This window comes from Oryx dammah, unplaced genomic scaffold (genome assembly GCF_014754425.2).
Source record: "Oryx dammah isolate SB20612 unplaced genomic scaffold, SCBI_Odam_1.1 HiC_scaffold_27, whole genome shotgun sequence".
Lineage (NCBI taxonomy): Eukaryota > Metazoa > Chordata > Mammalia > Artiodactyla > Bovidae > Oryx > Oryx dammah.
In genome coordinates, this window is record NW_024070211.1 from 115,102,415 (window position 1) to 115,126,534 (window position 24,120).

The following is a 24,120-nucleotide window of genomic DNA, read 5'->3' on the forward strand; positions in this document are numbered from 1 at the left end:
CCAGCCTGGGGATCCAACCAGCAAAGCACGGATGGGGGGAGGGGGCGAGTGGACTCAGAGCTGGAAGATAAAACCCGATCTCTCCACTCGGCCCTGCCTCAAGATTCGCTCCTGATCTTTCCTTTATTCCAGCCTTCAATCTAAATATAGCCAAACATCTTGCCCTTGACCACGTTATTTTCAATCATCTTGACTCACCACCTCACGCAAATTTAAATCTGTACTTTAGAAAGTCTGCAAATACGAGCTAGTGACCAGAAGAAAACCAAATCTTTCTTTCATGGTGTTAAAATAAACATGCATACATTTTTTAACACCTTAAACGAAGATTATATATATGTATATAATCCTCAGGGAAGTGTATAGATGTTTTTCAGCCTGGTGCTTCTGCTTTGGGAAAAGGCCTTTCCTCTTGGCGCCTGTTCAAACCGCCAAACTTCAGGCCAATTCTTCAACCGGACCATTCTCGGATCTTGTTACGCCAGCGCAGCACGTTCGAAGGCTCTGTGGGGACCAGTGGCTCAGCAGAAAGCAGTCAAACAAAAAATAAATAAATAAACGCACGAACTGTAGGGTCTTTCCGCCTGGGCTCGCCTAATTAACGGAGGATGCACACTTCTGGGTCGCGAGCCTGCTGTCAGTGCTAAGGGTGGGAGTGGGGGTGGGGGTGGCCTCAGGGCCCTCTCGACTCCTTCTGGCCGCCCCCAGGGGAAGGGAGGACCAGCTCAAGCCTCTGGTTCGGGAAGACCTTTGCCCGCGCTAAGAAGCCGGGGCCTCGGGCTTCCGGGGCTGGAGCAGTCCCCCTGCTTTGCTGTCTGGCGCCTTGTCCAGGAGGAGGCGCTGTAGGACAAGCGTCCTGTCGGCTACGGAGGCGCGGGAGATGCCCCGGGCGCTCGCGGGCGGGAGCGTGGGAGGGATACTGACCCCGCCCCCTCCCTCTCCCCGCCCTCCACCCCAGCTCACAAAGTGTTTTCCGCCAACGAGGATAGTTGGCGATGCGGCGCCCACCCCCAGGGGCGGCTTCCCGAGACTGGCTGCAGAGGCAGCCCGGGGTCCGGGAACCTGAAGGCAGGTTCCGGGGTGGCGGGCCACCTCACTTCCTCCGCCTTCCCGGAGGGGGCGCGATTTCTGCGCTTTGGGCTCTGAAGAGCTGGAAAAGAGGGTCTGGTGGTGGGGCAAGCCACGTCCAATCCCTACCAGCCCCTTCATTTGGGCTGCTGTTCTTGCCACTTTACTTTCTTGCAATTCCTGGAACCTAGAACCGGCAGCCTTGACAAGCCGAGCGTTCATCGTCCCCTGCCTCAAGCTGATGGGCTCGCCCAGGCTCACTTAGAACAAGGCCTCGGCCCCGGGACTCCTTCGAGGCTCCGAGATCCAGGGTGACTTCTTGCGTGTGGCTTGAAAACCCCGCAGTTACTCATCTCTCCCCCTTTTCACACCACCCTCACACTCTTCTTTACCCATTGCACCCATTTCAGGCCTTTAGTGGGCTCCATGGGGGTGTTTCTCGCATCAGCGGTGACATCCCCAACTGGCTCTGATCCAACGTCACTGTTCCTTGTTGTCTCCTGGCAACACAGCTTTTTGCTTCCCTCATTTCCCTGAGTTGGAGCAGTGATTCTTAATGAAGGCCTGCATTCAAGCCTCTTCTTTATAATGCAGGTTCCTTTGTTTCAGATTTACTGAATCAGGATGTCTAGAACCTGCAGTTTATACACTCTCCACCATGGCAGTTAAGATGTATGCTTATGTTTGAGTACTCGTCGAGGGTCTTTCCTGTATCTTTTATGATTCTGTGGTCTACAGGGGCCAAGTTCTCGCTACCATTTAGCAATGCCCCGCCCCCTAGTTAAGGGAGCTCTCTCTTTCGTTGGGTTTTCTAGGGGATCTTCCTGACCCAGGGATTGAACTTGGGTCTCCTGCATTGCAGGTAGATGCTTTACCATCTGAGCCACCAGGGAAAAGTCATAAGCTGACTAGTTGCTACCAAATTGGGAAAGGGAAGTTGACCGCTTGCTAACTCAGAGATTTTTTCAAAGAGGTGAATAGGTTCTAGATACAGACCGCCTTCTTTCAAATTTTTTCCACTTAACTGTTGTGTGAGCTTAGGCAAGTAGGGCAAACTCTCTGGGCTTGTTTCCTCATGTGGAAAGCAGAGATAATTAGAATACCTTCAAGGGTTGTTATGAGGATTTTTACTTACATAGCACTACTATATGCCCAGCACTATTCTAACTATTTTACATACATTAACTCACTGATTAGGCACTTAAAATGGGTTTTTGGCACAAGCCAAACATTCAATACCTGTTTCAATCACATATTGGATAACAAGCATTCAATAGGTGTTTCTTATCATCAGTATACTTTTTCTGTTTAATAATCAGGCCTAGCCTTTTAGAGCTTAGAGAGACCTGGTTCATGCACTCAGTCTCTGAACTGTACAGAGAAGACAGGCTTGGGCTTGGTCACAGGAAAACATGGATCTGGGGCTTCCCCTGTTGCTATAATGGGTCTCACAGGCCCTGCTTCCTTGGGTCTCATTGTCTGGCACCTGCCTACAGGTAGACTTCAGGGCCATATCCAAGAGGAAGGTGCCCCTAGCTCCTCAGTGGGCAGATATCAGGTAGCAGAAGCCTCACACCCACACAGGCACATCCATGACTCTTACAGAAAGCTCAGTTCTTACTAGAGAACAGGCCCTACTGGCCACCTTCTGGAGACACCCTCCTTACCACCACCCATCAGTCACAGCCTCTTTTACAGCCCCAAGACAAGTACCCTTGTTTTCAGTATCTTGAAAGCTGGGACAGAGTGGAAAAGGCCAACGCCAGTGGGCAACACAAAGGAGACAAGTAGTGTTCCACACCCTTAATCTGTTTGTGTTCCAAGATCTGGGCTCCAGGGCCATGGCTGAGCCACAGCTCCCACCTTGGGCCATGGTGATGTCAAGGTGTGTCTTAAAGAGGCCTATCCCGCTCAGACCTCCATCAGCCCTTCTATTTTTTGAGATACTTTATATCTTTTAAAAAGAATTATATAAATACTATCTCAGGCTGTAACCCACACATATGTACACCCTTCCCATGCAGCCAGGTTCTACCCCTTACCCCTGGCCTCCAGGACTTCTGACTACAGACTTTTCCTAAGAGGGCCTCTGCAGCCCTTGGCCAAGCTGCTTCTGCTTAACCAGGAGTCCACCTGGGTCGGATTTTCTGTCCAAACACACCTTGTCCCTCCTGCTATAAACCATGCCTGGCAGAGTTTGGCCCATGAAATTGGGCAGTGCTGCAGCTGCCCAGTCACCCCCGTCTCCTGATCCATCTAACCTCTGTTCTTGGTTCTCAATGGGCTTAGATGGCTACCCCACACTCTGCTTTTCTTGGACCTGCTGGAGCTTTTTCCAGGTCTGGCCCCCCATTAGAGGTCCTGCCCCAGAGCCCGTTTTTTTGGGATGCCACATCTCACTATTGGAATTGTTACCTCTGGGGTTACCTCTCCTTCCCAGAAGACACCAAGGCAGAGTTCCAGGGAGCAGACCCTACTGTAGGGGAGGGGGTGGGGGTAGCAGGAGAAGTGTTCCTCTTTCAGCGATAGAGTATAGTGTCAGGAATATGAAATTATATTCTCTCATGCTTGGGACTCCCTGCTCAGCCCTTCTCTGGCTCTTCCCCAGCCTGTGTCCCTAAGTGTCAGGCCTGGCAGTTTCCTTCCTACCCCTGGTCTAGGGGATTCATCTGAAGTCTCATTCCCACTTATCCTGGTTGTGGAGATAGTTTAAGAGAAGAGTTCAACACCACCTCTGGACAAGAGGCCTCTTGCAAGTCAAGGTCAGACTATCCTTTCCTAGGCCACATAGCAAGGGCCTCTAGGGCAGGCAGAGAACGGACCTCATTAGGTTTGGAGTGCAGCTGATGCCTCTTGGGCCCCTTCACTTTCTCCTCCTTCCTGGGAGTGGCTCTGGCATCTGGGTTGGGAGAGCCCTGCGGGGGACTCTAGCTCATGGGAGCTCTCTGAGCAGAAACTCCAAGAACTGGCTCTTTCCAGTCAGATGGGGAAGACGGTGCTCAGAATCTCACTGTACCCAGCAACAGGTTTCTAAGAAGGCTCCTACATCTTCTCCCCCACCTCGTCTTCATGACTTCGGACCACCACCATTGACAGTCCTTGGAAAAGCCCCAAGAAATCGGCCCAAGCCAATCTGCTCTTCTCCTTGGTGCTCAGCCTTCTTACTAGACAGAGTTTGCTCTTCCCCATTCCACTCTGTCATTCATCTAAAAAAGCCCAAAATTGGGGACAGGGGCCAAGGGAAGATTGGAGGAAGGTGTACACTCTCCTTAATCATGTTATCTGACTCTCCTAAGATTAGAAAGTGATTGAAGTTATGTGCCTCAATGTCTTCCTTTCTTTCCTCCTTTCTCCTCAGCAGAGCTAGTTACTTTCCTGTTATCATCTAAATATGCAGAGTAGGCTGTATAATTTTATTCTTCTTATGTAAGCCACAGTGAAGACTGTGGGCAAGCCCCAGTCATCATCTTTCATTATCATTCATTCAAAAAATGTCTCCTGAGCCCAGATTAGGTGCCAGACATTGTTTCAAACACCATCTCCTCAGTCTGGTCTTCTCTTTATACCACCCTTCTTCCATAAAAAGCTCATCACAACTGCCTAGAATGTCATATATCCTTTGGTTAACTCAGTTTTATTAAGTTAGGAATTAAGTAAAAAAAAGGAAGCCTTTCCCAAGCCCTCAAACTTTTTAAAAAATGGATTAACAAGGACTTGTTTTGAAGCTGCTCACCTATGCTAATAGAGTCAGAAAACAGTTTTTAAAGGTTGATCTTTACTCATATTTTAAAAACAGATGCTACCAACTGTAAAAGAAAAAGATACTTCTAAGTGGGCTAATGGGTGGGGGTTGGGGGAGAGAAATAAATGCCATACAGTCTGGACTAATAGCTCCCTGCTTTCTATCCAATGAATGTGAAATTAGGAAATGGGTTTAGAAATGCACAGAGAATGGGTGGAAATTAGGATACAAAGAGATTTTAGTAGAAAGGAATCTCTTTCATAGGTTTGATAGGACTTGCTGATGAGAACTTTCACAACTGAATTTTATTTAGAAATCTTAGATGTATATGTGCTCTACAAAGCTACAGAGAACATCCATTCTTTTAATCGGAATACTCAAAATCACATGTTTCCACACTGTTTGGTAGCAACTCTGGTGGGCTGTGGAAGGATGCTGAGGGGGGCAGTGTCAATTCTCTTTTCATTCACTCCCTTTGGTGGGAGCTGGGGGTGTCTTTCCCACCCCCACTTACCCCAAGCACGGAGTCACACTCTCTGATGGAGCAGTGCTCAGGCCCAAGCTCTTTTCTTGGTTTTCTCAGCGGGAGAGCACGCTGCCTCCTCCTCTCAGGCTCTCCCTCTGGTGGGAGTGGCAGTGGGGGGCGGGGAGTGGAGGGGTAAGATGGGGAGAGATAGGATCTTACCCAGCCAGATTTGGACCCCAGGCCCTGTGGGACTAGGGACATCTGACTTCCTGGGCTTGGGTTCCTGAGAGCCTCATTTGTTTCCTCACACCCTGTCCCCTTCACACCAGGGCTGTTTTATTGTTTTATAACCTTCTTTAGAGCTTCAGTTGCCAAAGATGCCCGATGAGGCTATCCTCTACTTTCTCACATCACCAAACCCCAAGTCTTGCTGTTTTAAGCAGTTTGGTCACTTGCAAAGGCTTCCCTTCCAGATCTAAGCAAATTACAGAAACCTCTAGGCATGTGGCTACCTTCAACTTTTGCTGAGCCCATTCACAACAATACAGAGCTAAGTGTTAACTCCAACTGCCACCCCCACCCCCAAGCCCACCCAGCCTCCAACCACTCTTTTCTTATTGAAGCTAAAACAAAATCTGAAATAACTTCTGGTATAAGCCAATAGAAATGACCTTTGGCTTTCCTCTTTATTTACCACATCTAGAGCTAGAAAATGATTGAAATAAAGGAGTTGATGGTACTCACAGCGGATGCAGCCAAAGAATCATAAGACATGCCCACCAACCAGCCTTTTCCAAATAGCACTATCTCCCCCTCGAAACAGAGTCCCTGAAAAGATGCTATTTGAAAAGACCAGGGTATTGATATGAATATGACTTCCCCCCCCCTTGAATCCTAGATATTTGGAACTATTTAAATGTGAGGGAACAGTTGCAGTGAACCTTTATTTAGTGAATAAAAGTTTAAAGCCGAAGGTTATTTATGGTTCTGCAGAGATGGGACCTGAGTGGCTATTTACGAGCACGTGATTCCAATAAACTTTGTTTTATGGCTTGAGAGTTGACAAGCCAAAATATAATTCCCACCATAAATTAGGTTAAGAGCATACAAGTGCAGATGCTTGGTTCCTGGAGCAGCGATAGGAAAGTGAGAGGCTCCAGCTAGCGCCGGGTTCAGAAGGAGACAGGTCTGCTCCCAGCTCCCCTGCCCACTAGGAGAGAAAACCAGTAAGTCACTTACTACTTTTTCCAGGACAACTCCAGGGGTGGGGGATTTCTCTGCCCCATCTTTTCTGCCTGGTGGTGGGGAGAAGTCCCATGGAAGTTAATTTTAGTTTAACCTAAATCAAGAAATAGGATGGGAATCCCCTCTCCCTTCTAGACATAGAAAGTTAGGAATTGAGGGTTCTCACCTCACCAGAGGAACTTTCTGTCTCTCACCTCCTCAGAGTGAAGTTCTGCTTCAGAAGTGGAATAAAATGGGTAGCCTAGGTGGACAGATATAAAGTTTAAGCATGGAGATGCTCTGCCCCTGCGATTTCTCAGAGAAGACCCCTGTCCCAGAATAAAACTAGAGGCGACTGAAAGCTGGACACCAGCCCCTGTGAGGACCACTGCTTTGTAAGATTGCTTTGTGGGTTCTCCAGCAAAAATGCTGATGAAACGGTCATATCCACAGAACTGGGTAACAGTCTAAAGCATTGCCATTTACCTTTAAACCCATCGATTTTCCTCTTCCTTGGCTATCATTTGGGTCCTCATTTCCCTTGGAAATTGCTCTTTGTTTTGAATTAGAGAGAAGTGGGACGGCAAGTCCCAGCCTTGCCTGGTCCTTCTTTGGGAAGAAGACAGTTTTGAGGGGGCACTGGTTGGCTGGGGAATTTGAAACCAATCTGAAATTGGAAAGGGGGTGCTGAGTTGCTCCAGCTCGAGACAGACGGGGAGCTGGGGCAAGGGACAGATGCAGCGGCTGCCCCCTCCCCAGTGGACCGGCGCCCACCCAGCCGATTTTGCAGAAGGAAACACACAAAGGCCCGTTTTCTCCTCGCTTCCCGTTTTCCCACGGGGGAAACCCTGTTACAGACCGCCTGAGTCGGGCCAGGCAAAAAGTAAGGTTTTGCCCAAAGGGGTGCATGGCGTGGGGGAGGTGATGGGGGCGTACTCTCCTACCGCGGGTCTGCCCTTGAGTACTGCAGTCTCCCACTTCGCGGAGAACTTGGCGCAGTTCCTAGGGGCGTGCATCCGAAGCAGGAAGGAGGTCCGGGTATTGGTGGGGTGTCTGGGCCTTGTCATTTTTCTGTGTATCATCCATCTCTGTTTTATTATCCTGTGGAATTTAAGTGACCCCGTTTCCATTGCAACAGGTTCGGGACCGTGAGACACCAGTGCTGTAAGTACCTCCCCGTTTCTTCCGAATCGCGAAGGGGCGGTATTGATAACGGGGCGGGTGTGGGGAGAAGGGCCGAACCAGGGGGTGTGGGCGGGTGGATAAACGGCCCTTGCCTCCCCAGGCCTGGGTAAGCGAGGGGAGCCCGTTTGGAACTGGAGGATCTAAGCTGGACTCCCGGGAAGATTTTCTGGGGCCTAGTTTCCAGTCACCTAACTAGAGGAACGCGTCGCGAGCACTCGCACTTGTCTCCTTGGGCCTCCCTGGACCTTCTCGGCCTTCCCAGGCCTCCCCAGCTCGCACAGGTGCAGCTCCGCCTCAGCGGACGCGTCTGTGAAGAGCTTGCAGCTAATTAGCAGCCTGCCCTATTAACAAGTTGCGCCGAGCATCGCCTTCTGCTCGAACCAACCTGCTAAGCACCCAGGCAACGCGATCCCCATTCGCCGCCCAGCCCATCTTAACCCGGTCCAGCCTGGCCCCGACCTTTTCTCTTTTGTTTTTAATAAAAAGAAGGTGCGGGGTGGGGGGACGCAACCCTTTACGGCTGCGGGTGTGTTGGGTTGGCCCGCTTCCGGCAAGGGCTGAAAATTCTGAGCTTTATGTGAAAGTCCCTCCTGCCCTCTCCCCCGGCTCAGCCCCGGCCTCAGCGATTTGGGTCCTGGGTTGGGGTCTCGGGCTGAGGAGGGAGGGATACGGCACTTCTAATTCACTCCTGCTCCTCTCTAACTGCAATTCGAGAATTTCTGCACCAGAGCCGCTAGCGTTGCAGGCAGACAAGGCGGGGGGGTGTTTGGGGGTGCGGTGGGGGCCAGAGATTCTTGGGGTGTTGGGCTCAAAAGTTTGGCTCTTTCAGAGTTGCTTATGCCGCGGAAGACAGGTAGGTACACTTCTGAGGAGGCCTATGAACTGTCCAGGAAGGCTATCTCAAGATGATGGTGGTAGGAAGAGACTCCAGGAAAGACCAGGGGCCCCTCCCTCATGCAAAACGGAGATGGTTTTATTTTAATGACAGATGGAATGTGTGAAGATGTTAAGAACCAGGCACCCTCCCTTTCTGGTGAGATGTCCTCTTTCTAGGGTCGGAGAAGATGAGGCTTGGCTTTGGGCCAGATTTCTGCCCTCCAGCCTGGGCAACATAATCAACTTCCTAGGGGCTGTGCCCACCCCCTAGGAGTGGAGGATCCACGCAGTACATAGTTCACCTCTATGAATCAGCCTGTCTCAAGTGAAACAGGAACCCAAGCTCCAGGCCGGAAAATCCAGCGTCCCCAGAACTCCTGGTCTTGCCCTCTTCCTGTAGCTCCCCTGGCTCTGGGTGCTTATCTCTGTGGATGCTCCTTGCTTGCAAACCCAGGATTGGCACCCCGTAGCTGAACACAGCACAAAAAGCCGGAGACATCAAAAGCATTTGTATGGGCAGTTGAGCGGGAGGTGAATATTTAACGCTTTTGTTCATCAATAACTCGTTGGCTTTGACCTGTCTGAAGGAGTGGAGCAATAAGGTGAAATGCAGGTCACAGTGTCTAATAAATATGAAAATGTGTACCCTAACCCAGGTCCCCACTCATCCCAGCAGGCTCCCCCAATTTGTCTGGATAAAGTCTAGACCCAAGGTACCCAGGAGCTCTTGGGATTAAAGGAAGTTGGGGGAACCCCCTGGGACAAGGGAGCTGGGTGTGGGGGAGTTTCAGAAGGTCTTGTTAGAATTGGCACCCGGGAAATCCCGACAAAATAGCCAAAGCACTGGAACCAAAGGATTGGGGGGAGTGTGTGGGGAGTGTGCACAGTGCAGAGAAGTCAGCCAGTTTCGCCAGACTAGGGGTGGGGGGAGTGGAGGGAATTCTCCCTGTTCCACCAAGGCCCAAGTTGAGGCTTGAAAACAATTTTTGAATCATGAGGGTAAAATAAAAAAACAAAATGAAATACTTCTAGTTTAGAGTTAAGGATCCAAAATCCCCACCCAAGCCCGGATATCCCTCTGCCCCCGAAATCCATCCCAGTCCTGAGCCCTCTTGGTGCTGTGAATTGAGGGGTGAGCCCCAGACTGCGTGAAGCACTAGGGCGGGCACACTTCGTGAACTTTTGTACTCTTGTGTGCTGCTGTCGGCAAAGCAAAAATAATGAAACTTTGTGATATGTTTGTAAATGATTTCGAATGACCCCTCGCCCTGCCCTTCACCATTAGTACGCCAGCCCCAGCCCAGGGCAGCTCCGTGCCTGCAAGCAGTGCCTGCCTGGGGGTGGTAAGCAGCAGCCGGACAGAGAAGCCAGCCGGGCTCAGAGCCCTGGAAGGTAAACGTGCGACTTCTTGGAGAACTAGCTTAGCCAGCCAACCTGGCTTGCCCTGGCAGTGGGGAAAAGAAGGGGCAGAGGATATTCCCTCTTGCCTCTTTTTCTTCTGCCACTAGGGCATTTTCTCCTTTCTGGAAAATACCACTTGATAAGGGAGGGGGTGTTATGTGCATCCGAAAAGGGGATAATAATACAGTCGCCATTCTGCGATGGATTATTTTTCTTCTGTTCTTTTCTTTCTTTCTTAAGAAGACTGTCCTGACTCGTTGGCTGCTTGGTAACCCCGGCTCTGTTACAAGGATGGGGAACTCGTTGCTGCAAATTGCCACCAAGCACTTCAGACTACCTGAACTGTCTCTGAAAGTGAGAGTGGCTGTGTCGGGCTGGTGGCTCTGAGGAGGAGGAGGCTGGGGCTGGCAACAGTCTGGGTACTTGCTCTGGGTGGAACCTGGAGGCAGTAACGTTGTCTATATATACCCTGTAGAACCGAATTTGTGTAGTATCCACGTAGTCACAGATTCGATTCTAGGGGAATATATGGTCGATGCAAAAACTTCACATTCTCCGCAATAGTCAGAAGTGGAGGCCAGAGGCAGCCGACTGGTCAGTTGCTTTTTTCTGTTTTATTACCTTGGACTCCAGGCAGGAGGATCGTCGGAGCCCAATAATGTAAAGTAGCCTTTTCCTGGAGAAGCTCCTCACCTTCAAACAGGGCCCCCTGTGTAAATCCCTAACTGGTTGCATGAATGCAGGGCCAAAGGATTAGGTTTGGGGGCACTGGGGAGTGAAGTGGGAGTCAGGTAGCCCCAGGATCAGTCTCCTCTCTTGGGGCATAAAGTTGGAGGGTCCCCAAAGAGGAGGCTTGTTGACCTTTACTGCCAGGTGGGAAGAAGGTGAGCCGGAAAGAGGGAGTTTATGGTCCTTTTAGGGATGCTTTTGAGTGAGGTGGGGTTACCTCACAACCTTCCTGGGCTACCCTCCTGCGCTGCCCTAGCCAGAGAATCAAGGGGGCTTCTTGCCATACCAGCAAGGCCAGATTTGGCTACAAACACCCTGGCCTTCGAAGAAAGCTTGGCAGTTACTCATTGCCTAATTTGATTCAGGGCAGCCAGATTGTAGTAACTTTTGGGTGACCCTGATGAAGACAAAGCCGGCGGGATTCGGCCTTTGTATGGCAGTCTTCACGTTTCCGCGGGCTGGGCGGGCGGGAGTCCTGCCTGCCTGCGGTTCTCTGTCCAACTCAGGAGTCACCTCCTCCACCCACCTTTTGATGCCATGCACCTTGACAAATATGGGAGATTCATTCCCTTTTGAACTGTGCCCATTTTGGGGGGCTGATTGCAGGCAGGGTGCATGGAGAGGGCAGTGGAGGTTAGCAAAGTCAGTGGCAGACAAAAGCTGGGGTTCCCAGTGGGTAATGAGGGTGCTGGGATTAGAACTCCACTAACATCTGGTGGGAGCCCTCAAAGGTGACACGGTAAGTCACTTGATTACACGTATGTTATTTAGTTAAATTTGTGAAAATTATGAGATGCTCACCAGCCCGGTGATAAACTCACTCCCTCGCTATTGGCTGGCCTGGTCACATGGCCGCCAACTTTATTCAGTTGACAGCAAGTAGGAGGGCCCTATGGAAGAAGAAAAAAAGACAACACGAGAAAAATTAGTATTTTCTACCTTCTGAAATTAATGGCCATGAGTTCCTATATGGTGAACTCCAAGTATGTGGACCCCAAGTTTCCTCCGTGCGAGGAGTATTTGCAGAGCGGCTACCTAGGCGAGCAGGGCGCTGACTACTACGGCGGCGGCGGTACCGCGCAGGGGACCGACTTCCAGCCCCCGGGGCTCTACCCACGGCCCGACTTCGGTGAGCAGACCTTCGGAGGCGGCGGCCCCGGGCCCGGCCCGTCTCTGCCCACGCGGGGTCACGGGCCAGAACCCGGCGGCCCCGGCGGCCACTACGGTGCTCCAGGAGAGCCATGTCCGGCGCCCTCCGCGCCCCCGCCCGCACCCCTGCCCGGCGCCCGGGCCTGTAGCCAGCCAGGCGGCCCCAAGCAGCCGCCCCCCGGGACTGCCCTCAAGCAGCCGGCCGTGGTCTACCCGTGGATGAAGAAGGTGCACGTGAATTCCGGTAAGGACGGGCCCAGGACCGCTCAGTCTCCACCCTGACCCGGCGGCAGCATGAGCCCTGAGAGGGGGTGCGAGTGGGTGGGGGCGTGTGGGGTTTCAATGGGCGCCGCAATTACTCTCTCCATAAATTTTTATAGCCGAGGGAGCAGGCCGGGACCATGTGGCTGGCTGCTTGGCTGTGGGCGCAAAAAGGGGTGGAGATGGGGGTGGGGTGGGGGAGGACTCCATTTTCAGAGTGGAGGGAACGCGGTGGAGGAGAGGGGATTTCCAAAATGCCTGGGAATTCTGGAGCTGGCGGCAGGCTGGGGAGACGGGGGTACGTTTGGGGATCCCTGCCTGCGAGCCCAGGGGAGCAGGTGGGTGCGAGGGGATGGGAGGGAAGGAGCGTGTGCGTTGGGGAAAGAGGGCGGGCGGGAGGCAGGGAGCAGCGGGCCAGGAGGGAGCGCAGAGAGGGCCCGACCTCGGGGCGCGCCAGAAAGTGAGGGCCGGTGGCCAGGGGCCTACCCCGAGGCCGGAGCTGACCTTGTGCGATCTCTTTTGTCTCTCAGTGAACCCCAACTACACCGGCGGGGAGCCCAAGAGGTCCCGGACGGCCTACACCCGGCAGCAAGTCCTAGAACTGGAAAAAGAATTTCATTTTAACAGGTATCTGACGCGGCGCCGTCGGATTGAAATCGCTCACACCCTGTGTCTTTCCGAGCGCCAGATCAAGATCTGGTTCCAGAACCGGAGGATGAAGTGGAAAAAAGACCACAAGCTGCCCAACACCAAAGGCAGGTCCTCCTCGTCCTCGTCCTCGTCCTCCTGCTCCTCCTCAGCTGCCCCCGGGCAGCATTTGCAGCCGCTGGCCAAGGACCACCACACGGACCTGACGACCTTATAGAAGTGGGGACCCTGGGCCCCCCCCCTCCCTGAGCTCCTGGCTGAGCCGAAGCTGCGGGGGCAGGCCGGGCCTGCTGTCACCTCCCTGGGCTCTAAGGTACTGTGGGGTGGACCTGGGACACACGCAGGCCTCCCTAAGGTTAGCATCCTGCCCTAGGACAGCCCCCTCCCTGGATCGGGGATGGGGGTGGGAGGGGGTGGGATTCTAAGTATATTATCAAATGGCAGGAGCTATTGAGAACATAAAACCTTGGCGAGTCATTAAACTCCTGAAAATCTCTGCTGTTGGGTTTTGAATTTGCAAATGAAGGTTGGATGCTTTATCCCAGTGTGAATTTGAACATGCTCCCCCACCCCACCCCTCCAGGGATCTTTGTGGTTTAAAAATGTGCCAGAGTTGAGGCAGAAGCTTGGCCGCCTCTGCGCTAGGTGTTTTCAGTAGAAGCAGGAGAGCTGAGCCAGGATTCCTGAACTTTCTGGGTTGTCTGTATAATTTCCAGTGTGAAAAAAAAAAAAAAAATATATATATATATATATTTTGCTCCTGGTGTCCCCGTGCCCAAAGAAATGAGTCTAAGAAGGAAGCAGAAACGGGTTGTTTTATGTTTATATTTGCTTAAATATTTATTTGTTGGAGAATTGGGGTACAGAAATAACTGACATGGTGTTGCCAAAAAACTTAACATGTGAAAGGGGTTGAGTTTCAGGGAGCGGAATCAGAGGTGCGTGGCCTGACTTCTGGCTGGAACTCCACCCCCTCCCCACTCCCAGGAAATGTATATAGGGGGCCCTTAACCCTTCTAGAGGGAAGGGAAGGATCCACTCAAAGTTGAGTTCTTGAATATATATTTCCACATGTGCGTTTTTCAGCACTGTGCTTAGAACTAGTTCTGGGTGATTAGAGGAAAGGGAGAAAAGAAAGAAACAAATGGTCCAACATTTTTCTTCTGGGGAAAGAAAACAAAACCTCCATGTTCTGGGTCATTAGATAATGACTGAATTTTCTGTTCCAACTGGATTCCGAATGTCCCCAAATATTCCATGTAGCAGTATTTTATAGGAATTGGTGTATGGCTGGTATGGGAGAAGGGATGTGCATTGGGGAGATAGTGGGAAGGTGAGGAAATCTTGCTTTTTAAAAAATGAAAAACTAACTGAATCTAGAAGTCCATAAAAGTTGGTCTTAGGGTTTTTTCCCCCTGTTTTAATTTTTCAAAACAAATCTAAGGAATTTCTCAACCTGTTAATTAGAAGCGGAATTTGTAAAAGTACAAAAGTTTTCAGGCCCTTTCTGCTCCCTTGTCTTGAGAATAGTGGTTTAAAAACAATCACTCTCAAACAACAGGAGATGTTCTTTAGTTGTTTTTCTCATGCCTTGCCTGCGAAGGATTCAAAGCTCATTTTTCTAAAATGTTGACCCTTAAGGATAAGGGGAAAGAGTCAAAGGTAATGGCCAGAGTTCATAGACTCAAATGAAACAAGGCTTCAGAAGTTTAAACCCCAAAGCCTCAGGCTCCAAAAAGAAACCCCTGGTTGTCCCTTACCAAAAAGTGACAAAAGTGGGGAGGGAGCAGGAGGGAGGTTGAAAAGGGGATTCAGAATTGGGGCTATTTTTCAGTGCTTCAGAACACTTTAGAAGGCTTCAGAGGTAATTTTTTAAATATATTTGAGTGTAGAGGGAAAAAAGACTTCCTCTACGGGCATGTTCTTTGGTTCTGTGTCTCCTGAGAGCAGGTATTCACTGGGGTCCCTAGGCTGAAATTCCACTTCTCTAAAGTATCTTCCAAGCCTTGGTCTTTTGTATTAGACCCCAGGGACAGCTCTTTGTTCCTCCTTGGGGTGAGCCTGGCTCTCAGACTTGCACATGGCAATACTTGAATATCGCCACGTCGGGATATTAAAGATGGATATTCCTGCATTATTTGCATCATTGTTTCTATGACAAAAAGCACAGAGTTCATACATAGTCAAGATGTCTTTTTTCTGATGCCCTCACGTTGAGAAGCTGAAAAGGTATTTTACTGAAGTTCGGCTAAATTACAGAATCAGGTTCATCCAGAGGACAAATTTTCTATTCGATTAGCTGTATTTCAGCCGGGAGGACTGACCTCTAAACCCTTAACCTTTTGGACTCTAACTACCCTTCTCTTCTTTTTTCCCCCCTCTAACATGGAGAGCAGTCTTTGGATGTAGCATTTGAAAAGAGCTGCCATCTTTAGGCAAGTTGAAAAGTTGCTCAGATTCTTCCCTAAAACCCAAACTTGTTAATACATCAAAACTTCTCCTTGTTGGGGGGTATATATTTCACAATGTCCAACTATATATGCATTATAAAAATTATTATATAGATTTCTTCCCTTCCTAGAAGTTCAGGTTACTCATCCCAGCTTCAGACCAAATGCCAAACTACTTAACTGCCTTCACTTCTGCCCTAGAGGAAAGCCAAGAGGTATATTTGATGAAGAAAACCCAAGTTCCTTATTAAAAATAGCCCCACTACTTTGGAAAGTAATTTTATCAGAGAAACAAATTCTTTGTTGATAAGTCTCAGTTCTCCTTCTCGGCTTCTAGGGATTCTCTTTTGAAATGTTAATGGGGCCTGCAAGGCCCAGAGGGCAGCCCTCAACCCTGAGGTCCCAATCAGACCTTCTCGTCCATTTGGGCCCACAGGAGTGGGGCGGGCAAGAAACAGGGCCCCCCAGCTGGCCAGGGCAGGGAAAGAAATGAGTTTCCTTCTGGGAACGTGTTCTGGAGACCTAGTTGTAGAAAGCCTCAGTGCCCATTTGCTTTTATTTGTTTCCAGTTTGTTCCCCCAACTATGAGCCAGAAGTGTTTGTTTTGAGGGTTTTTAAAAATGGTATGTTGGGATAGTAACTGGGGGGAGTGAAGTGTTTGCTGAGGACACTGCTTCTCAGACTCCCATCTCACTTTGTCCATTGCAGCCTTTTGTTGGGAGATGACATTGTCTGTCAGCCCCATGGTGTCTGTTCACACAAGATGCTTTCTTAATAGAACTGATCAATGTTCTGCTGCCACTGATTAAAGTATTATTTATACTAATTGTTGCCTGTAGTTTTGATGTAATTCATTGATCTATATTTAAAATAATAAAAGGTGTAGCGAAATCTCCCTTCTGTTTGGTGCCTCCACAGAAGCATTCTTCATTAGGTGTTCTAAAAGCTTACATCCAGTATAAACAATGTATTTTATTATTTTCTATAATATGCCTGATGTGTGAGGGTTAAACTGTAAGGCGTAGAAATTCTACCATTTTCTCCCTCCCCCATACCTACATACTCCCAATTTGGCTGTTAAATTTTGTGTGCATTGGAAAGACAGAGGCTGGAGTCAGGCTGGGGTGGGGGCGGGGTGGGCTTTTTTTTTTTTTTTTTTTTTTTTTAAGGAAAATAAGTAACTTCCTGGGCTAAAAAGAGGCTCCAGTTTGGCTCTGTGCAGGCTCAGGTCAGCCCCAGACCCCCTCGATCTGTGACATGGTGAGTGAGAGATCTCCTGGCTCCCCAACTCTAAGAGTGTCTGGCGCTGGGCTCCGGGCCAACCTGAGGATGGCCGTGGCTGCTCGGATCTTACCCTTCTGGCCTCCAGTCTTGGGCTCCTTCTACTCTGAGCTGTTCAGCCCCACTGGGGCCTGCAGCAGCTGCCCCTCCTCCCCTGAGCGCCCCTTCCGCCCTCCAGACGACAATAAACACTCCCCACTATAAAGAGTGGCGCGCGCTGTTTTTTTCACGAGGGCTTTTCACGTCTTGGCCTCGCCTTTTAGAGGGGGCCAAGACAGAAGTCCCAAAATAGATGGGGGGGGGAGCTTACTCTCGACAGGAAATGAGCAGAATGCAAAAAATCAGACGTGTGTCCTTAATATATGTAAGGGCTCGCCTCAGACGCGTGGACATGTGTATTTATAAGTGCGCAGACAGAAGTTTAAATATTCAGACACATTTTATGATTGTCCTCTGCCCGTCTTATGGTTAATGCCTCCTCCTGTGCCCACCAATACATCACTGGGTCGTGTGTATTGAATCGCGGGCAGGGATGAGGAGGAAGCGAGTGCTCAGCCCAGCCGGCCGGAGTACAGGACCGTAAATCGGGGACCCTAGGCAGTCGGCGCTTCCCGCGCGCCCGCCATGTTGGGGAGCCCTCCCTGCCCCCCGCGCCGGGCTGGGCGGCCGGGGCTCGCCGGCAGCCGGGGGAGGGCCTTTCATAACCCGGAGAATTTTCAAAGTGCGAGGAAGATGATAAGAATAGATTTCTACAAGTCCCGACCACGTGATTGGCGAAATAATTAATTCAGCACGTCCCTTAAGAAACACGGAGTCGTCATTAATCTGCCACGCAAAGGGCTCTCTCCTACTTGGAAAGTGCAGGGATCCCAAGAATATCACCCACCGAGGGGGGCTGCGCGGCGCCCCCAGCCCTCCACCCTCGGCCCGGGTGGCGGCAGCGGCGGCGGGCGCGGGAGTGCAGCCGGCAGGTAAATATTTTGGCGACTTTTATTTCTTCGGATTTAAATCCTTAATGAACTTAGCTGTCAGGGCCGCTGACAAATAGTTCCCTTTGCTTCCTGATTTGGAAGCGTGCGCCGGCAAGAAGTTGTTAGTGGCTTGGATGGTGACCTTTGGTTCAGCAAAGCTTTGCACTTATGAAAAATTACTGAGAGCGGCCGAGTGTGTGTGTGTGTGTGTGTGTGAGGGTGTGCGGGGGGCGAGGGTGCGCGCGGGCTGCTCAAAGGCGACAGGAGTAGTAAAGACCCGCCCGGCTGGGGGACGCGCCTGGCGCACGCGGGCCGAGGTTGCCCGGTCGCCTGTGTCTACCGGGAACAATGGTCGCTGTCACGGCATCTGCCGCCTATTCTTAAACCGGTGAGAAAAGGCCCCGGCCCTCTTTTCAAGCAAGGGTCGTAAATTTTTCTTTGCGTCATAATGGAAGGCTATAAAATCCAGTTGAAATTTTACCCCAGGCAGATTTTAACCAACAGATAATGATTTCCGAGTTGCTTCTCCCACTCCCCTCCCTCTCACCCCAGCTCTACTGCTTCCGTCACCCCAGCAAGGAGTCTGTCCCTCTTCCCCCCATCTTTAATTTGGGTAGGAGATCTAAAATAAAGACAGGGAAATTCCCTGCCACCGAAGGAGTGGGAGACCCTGGGGTGAGGGGAAGCCTGGGGGAAGGGAAACGGGCGTGTAGAGTGGGGGAGAGACCAGGGATGAGATGCTGGAGCCGTCTCTCCCGCTGGCTCGTTTCAACCTTTTTTCTCTCGAACTCCCGAGAAGCTAGCTGTCGGGTCCCACGAACCACCCCGCTCCCACCCCACCCCACCCCACCCCAGCTTGCCGGAGGTCCATGCTGGGGGCAGCAGCGGGCATTCTCCTCCTCCAGCTCGTCACTCTGGCCCTGATGCCTCCTTCCCTCTAGTTGGCTTTGAGGATGATATCAGGCGAGCTGGGGGCTGGCTGCGTGTGGTGGTTGTTTTGGGATTGTGTGTGTTTTGATTTCTTTTTTGGCGTGTGTATATTTCCCCCATCAGGACAGAGACAAAGTTTCCTCCGTTATGAATTATACATTCAAACAATAACACATTAATTCAATTATTCAAAGATGACAAATGTTTATGTGCTTTGCAAGTGACTTTGGCGCAGATTCTGGGCGCTTTCTCTGAGCTGCTTGCGGTTTTTTTTTTTTTTTTTCAATGAGAATTGGCTGTCACCCTCCCAACCTCACACCCACCCACCCACCCCACCCCACCGCACCCCACCCCACCCCACCTGGACATACCCTGGTAGCTCCAGAGAGAAACCCACAAAAAACCTCCCCAGCCCGGCTGCCAGCCCCGGCAGCCAACAGCCTCCCAAGGCCCGGCTTGGCGGGCACTGGCCCGGGCTATTTTATCAGTGTGACAATTGCCCGGGTTGGTGTGATAAATCATCGTAAGTAATTCCTGAAAGGGTGCGAGGCTGTTGGGGGCCGGGCGAGGACTGTAAATCTTTCCGGTTTATTGCTCTATGAACATATGCTCCGATTGAAGAAGGCTTAGATCCTTTCCTGGAGACAAATTCCCGCAAAGGGGCCCCCCTCTTTGGCTGGAGATTAACACTTGCTGCGGGCGGCTGCATGGCCCCTGGTGGGAGGCTTGGGGGCGGGGTCCTCCGGGTGAGGGTGGACGGGGGGCGGTGGGGGCACCCACGGTCCGGCTCCAAGAGGCGCCCTTAGTGGGCCTCTAGCTAGGGCCGGCCAGGTGAACAAAGGAGGGGCTCGCTGACAGGTCCGGGGGCTCGAGCCTATGACCTGTTCTCCGGGACTTTCCTGTGCTTCTGGAGTGGGAGGGCGGAGGATCTTACCCCCTTCTCCCCGCTCTTCTACGGCGGCCCTGCCCACGCGCCTACCCCTGTCCGAGACCTCGCAAGTGGCAACAGGGCATCTGCTCCGTGCCCGATGCCTCTGAGAAGAAGAGCCGGCTGTGAAAGCGGGACTTCGGGGATGGAGTGGACACCCCCATATGGTGCGGGATTCCCGGTGCGAGTCCAGCTGGGGGAGTGCGGTGGGGGCTCACTGCAAGCCGGGAGCTGGAGACTGGCTGCTCGCCCTAGCCAGGAGCTTTTTTTTTTTTTTTTCCTTTTTGGCCAGGAGCTTTCCAGCTCTTCCCACATGCAGAGTTGTTACCCTTGTTACCGTAAATTACACCCGACCACTCGGAGTGTGCTGCAAATCTATCCTGAATTACTATTTCTAAAATAGAAGCTCCCTCTTCTCCCAGCTAAGCCCAGCTGGGACCGATCCCGCATCTCCCTTCGCGTTCTTGGAGACGTCGCAGGAAGCGGGAAGCCGCGGCCTGCTGTCGCTGGGCCTGCGGGTCCATGGGCCCTGCCCGGACCCGGAGGCTCACAGGTCGCGGCAAATAGCGGCTCCACGCCTCCGCCGCTCCAGGCCCCGCCGGACCCGGGTGAAGTTCGCCAGATGCAGAGAAGGGAGAACGCCCCCGGTCTCAGCCGATGCTTATGCGCGTTTTTCTGGCTCTGAAAGTGTAGGCTCATTGGCTGTGTCCGCGGAACGAGCCAAGGTCCCAGATTATGGTGCTGGTGAAGAGGGGCGTTCCTCGGGGTCTGTGAGCTGGAGGCTCTCAACTTTAGGACGGGAGCCTGCGCTGTGCCACAACGTAATTGCCTCCCAGGGGAGAGGAAGAGCGGCCGGTCCGCCTAGGCTAGGCTGCGCCTTGCCCGGGTGTTTGAGGATGCGGGACCTTGTACCGGGCGCGGCTGGGGAGCTTGGGGAACCTGGGTCTCTGATGCTCCGCAGCTGCCTCCACAGAGGCCTGTAAGAAACGCAGCTTCTAAAATTTCCAGTCCCCGGGCCAGCCTGGTGGAAGGCTGGGCCAAGGTCAGAGGTCGTGGGGGGAGAGACGCTCAGCGCCCCCATCCCACTGCCAGCGGCCAGGCTGGAGCTAGGTCATTCCCAGGCCTCGGGATGGGGGCTTTCCTTCCGCCCCAAACCCGCTGTGGTCTGCCCAGGGGAAGGGACCGAGATCCCACGCCTCCTGCCCCTCCTCCCAGCCCCCAGGCCTGGCTGCGCTCCGGGGCTGGATGGCGTGAAAGTTTCAGCCTCAATCAGTACAATCTTCCCTCGGGGTCACGTGAACAAATATGCTCGCATTTGAAGGCAGCGTCTGTATTTCCCGACTATGAGGGGGTTTCCGGGGCTCTCTTCAAATCCAGAAAGGGCCACATTCCGAAAGGAAAACAAACCCCAAGCTCTGGGGGGCCTGGGAGGGCTGGGCAGGAACCCAGAAGTGGGTGGGGGCGCGGGTGGCCGCCGCTTTGGGCCTGGGAGCGGACAGGCAGGCGGTGGACCGGCGGGCGTGCAGCGCAGGCAAAGCCAGCTCGGGGACTGCGAATTCGTTCCTCCTACGTTTATTGGTAGTTGAACCTCAGCCTGGTTCCGTTCTACCGGGAATTCCGTGTGCTCTGGTATATGGCCGCGTCTTGGAGCGCGCAGGACCAGGGTTGGGACAGCGTTGTCTGCAGACAAAGAGGGAAGGCTAGCTCTGCCCCCCACTGGCGCCCACTCTGAGGCCGAGGACACCAGGTTTATGATAAATTGGGATCCAGGTAAGCAATTGCATGACAAAATAGAAATCTTTGGGCACAGGGCTGCTTGCTGCCCTGAATGGGATACTAAATATGATTTATTTTGTGTAATCTGTGATCTTGATTATTGCCAATTGGTGAGGCAGCCCGCGTAGACCTAGATACACTTCTACATATACAACCAGGATGGTGATTAATCCTAAGGAGGTTCGCTTTGTGGGGATGTTCCCCGCCTACCCAAAGGTTAGGGGGACGTACTACCTTGCCAGGTGGGGAGGGTGGCCGGTGGCATAGTGGCGGGAGGTGGCAGTTTGAGGAGGGGGCTGGTGAGGGGACTGGGCGCTGGAGGAAGTATTTGGGGGGTAAATGTACAGTTATGAGAATGGGTGGAAAATGGAATGAATAAAAAGAAACTTAAAAAAAAAAACACTGTCACTTCCAAAGTAAGATGGAGCATCATATTAATTCCGTGTCTTGAGCTGCCTGGCTGGGCGCAGGCAGGTTGATTTATACGTATTTAAAATAAACTCTGTGAACAGCCAGCTCCCTGCATTGTTCTAGAAGCTAGCTCCACATACGCACGCTTTTTATCCTCTTACTGTTGGCTTAATTTTTTTTTCCTCTGTGAGGTTAACATGCTACTCAAGTTTCTCCCCCAAATTCAAGAGAACCCCCAAACTACCCAAAAGAATTTGGAGGGCACCTCCACAGTCCTCCTCACTAATCTGGTTTTTGACTGTAATAGTGGCAGAGAAAAGGTTTAGGGCTTCTGGGTCCTTCTTAAAGAAACTGAAATGACAGCTAAATAATATTTTGGTTCCTGCATCCCATCCATCATTTTATGTATTGTGTCCTGGATGTAGGAGCACAGGACAGTTCATCCTGGGTCTTTTCCCCAGGACCAAAGCCTGAGGAAGCGGCCCCATGAGTGAGGGGCTCCTAGCTCCTGGAAAACTGCTATAGGGCTAGGCCAGACTGGGCCTCTGTGGGAAAAGGACCCAGAAAGCAAGGAGCGCTCCCTTAACCTAAGTTGGGACAGGTCTCAGCCAGAGGGGGACAGACTCCCAGGGTCCTGGCCATCAGAGGAGAGCAGTAAAGTTGTTTGGTCAATGGCTGATGCTTCGCTCCATCAGAAGTTAAAATCGCTGGACATTTTTCTTCTCTTGCTGCCTTGGAGCTGCACGCCTGCCAACTTAGTCAGCTGAATCCAATTACTGCGAGCAGCATTTCATTTGGCCCCGTGGAGCACTCACTTATAACTTCCCCGAAAATTTCAATAATCCGCACCAAGGCTCCCTATCCAAAAGGCTTTTCCCCTTTTCCCGGGGTACTGGTAGGGGATGGGATACATGGCTAGGTCTGCTGGGACCAGCTCTTCCTTGACAGCTCTGAGACCGGGTTCCTTCCTGCTCCCTGTTTCTGACTGTGAAAGAGGTACTTGAGCTGGTGGCTCAGAGCCAGCCGGGTAAAGTCTGCAGAAGGCTGGGCAAGCAGAAGGCTGAAGTTAGTTGGACCCGTGCTGGTTGGTGGGTGGGCTGCGGAAAGAGCCTGCGAGAAGACGGTGGGGGCTCTGGGCAGCCCAACTTTGGCCACCTTGGGGTCCTCTTTGCTTTCCCCTTCCCAATGTGTGCCCAGAGCAGACCGCACAGCCCAAGAATGCCCGGGAGTAACTTACCCTGTTCCTCCGCGGCAGGGAAAACAAAATCTAGCTACAGGCGTGGGGGAATCGCGGCACTGGGCGGCCTCACAATTTAGATCTTCTGAGGGGAAGTGCATAATTCTGAAGAACTTCCCCCCCTCCCAAATAAATAAGAAATAACTAAGCGGCGAAAGTTGACCGCCCACGTGAATGCATCTTATAAAGTGGCTTCAGGACCCGCTGATCCGGTCCGACGGCTCGAGTATATCGTGTTTCCACCGCTCAGCCCTCTGGGCCGGCTCCGTGGAGTGGGCCCTCTGGGTTTGGGACTGGCTGGGGAGCTGAAGCCCGGGCGCGATGTTAGGAGCCCTACCGGTCCGGGATCTCTCCGAGGCGCTTCCGTTGGGTGTTCATTAAGGGGTGAGTTATTGCCGCGCGAGCCAAAGGTCACTTCAAAGGCTTATGGCTCCGCGCTCTGGTCTTTAGAAGGGCCCTGAACGCTTTGTGTGGGGCTTTCCCCAGCACAGTTTAGTGTTTGCAAACTACTGAGTCGACAAATTGCACAGGGCAGATACAAGAGGAGGGGACTGTGTCTCTCCTTTCACCTGACCAGGGCGGGCACCCGCTGAGCGCAGGCAGTGGTAGGCAGCTTGGTCTGTTTTGGGGTAGGGTGGAAGGGGTGTTTGCTTCTTCACCAGTTTTCAGCTGGTTTGATCCCTACCCAGTTGTGGGCAGCCCAGGCCAGGAATGTGGTGGGTACTGACTGGAATAAAATAAAATCAGGGAAATCGTGGTAGATACAATGTATAAACCAAGAAATAACAACCCAGCTCCCTCTTCTCTGTGGCTTCATGTGGGAGCCTTGACTAGGACCCCCACAGGCCCATCTACACACTTGCCCTCCTTCTCTGGTGCCCTGAGCTGTAGCCTCCCTCTGTCCCAATCCTGCAGTCCCTCCCTTTTGCTCCTTAGAGGGTGGGCTTGGCCCGGGGGATTGGGGAACATGGGGATTTTAGCGCTTGGTTGGAATAGGAGGAGAGGGAATGGCTTCCCTGTGCCTCTGACCCACTTGGCTCACCCCTGTGCAAGGTCTGGTCCTTCCCCACCGCTCTGCCTCCCCTTTCTCACATCCAGTCAAGGATTGTGGTGTTAAAAGCCACCTGCTCCCCAGGAGCCAACCAAGTCTCCTTTCTGCCAGTGAGAAGGTGCCTGGAGTGGCTGCAGACACCATATAAAATAGTGACATTGATTATGACACCCTTAAAGGGAGTAATGTCTCTCCGCATGTGTTGGTAAGAAAGAACTAGCCGCTGCTGAGAGTTTTCCATTTTGTTCCAGATCATCTCAACAGAATATCAAAAGGAACTTGAAGAGCCTACAAAGAGTTAGAGACAAAATTTTGAGAATACACACACACACAAAT

At 51.9% G+C, this 24,120-nt stretch overlaps 2 protein-coding genes across 5 annotated transcripts in view; both read left to right on the forward strand.

Annotated features, from left to right (window-relative positions):
• Positions 1-16,094, forward strand: HOXD4 (homeobox D4). 2 transcript variants are annotated; one of them, XM_040228218.1, is made up of 3 exons: positions 8-7,383; positions 7,639-12,084; positions 12,632-16,094. In XM_040228218.1, the coding sequence occupies exons 2-3, from the start codon at positions 11,643-11,645 to the stop codon at positions 12,964-12,966; spliced, it is 777 nt and encodes a 258-aa protein (XP_040084152.1). In that variant the 5' UTR covers positions 8-7,383; positions 7,639-11,642; the 3' UTR covers positions 12,967-16,094. The 2 variants fall into 2 exon arrangements, with proteins under 2 accessions (XP_040084153.1, XP_040084152.1); XM_040228219.1 differs by having other exon boundaries at positions 1-12,084.
• The window catches only part of HOXD3 (homeobox D3), a 20,955-nt gene continuing 9,809 nt past the window's right edge, over positions 12,975-24,120 (forward strand). For 2 of the 3 annotated variants that reach the window (XR_005718949.1, XM_040228211.1), the window contains exon 1: positions 12,975-13,062. The gene's annotated coding sequence lies outside the window, so the exon portion shown is untranslated. The remainder of the gene's footprint in view (positions 13,063-24,120) is intronic. The other variant, XM_040228212.1, reaches the window with a different exon arrangement.

Excerpts from the sequence above, each read along its gene's own strand:
- HOXD4 (XM_040228219.1), top strand. The coding sequence starts at position 11,643 with ATGGCCATGAGTTCCTATATGGTGAACTCCAAGTATGTGGACCCCAAG. Across the intron at positions 12,085-12,631 it reads GAAGGTGCACGTGAATTCCG|TGAACCCCAACTACACCGGC; the intron begins GTAAGGACGGGC and ends TTTGTCTCTCAG.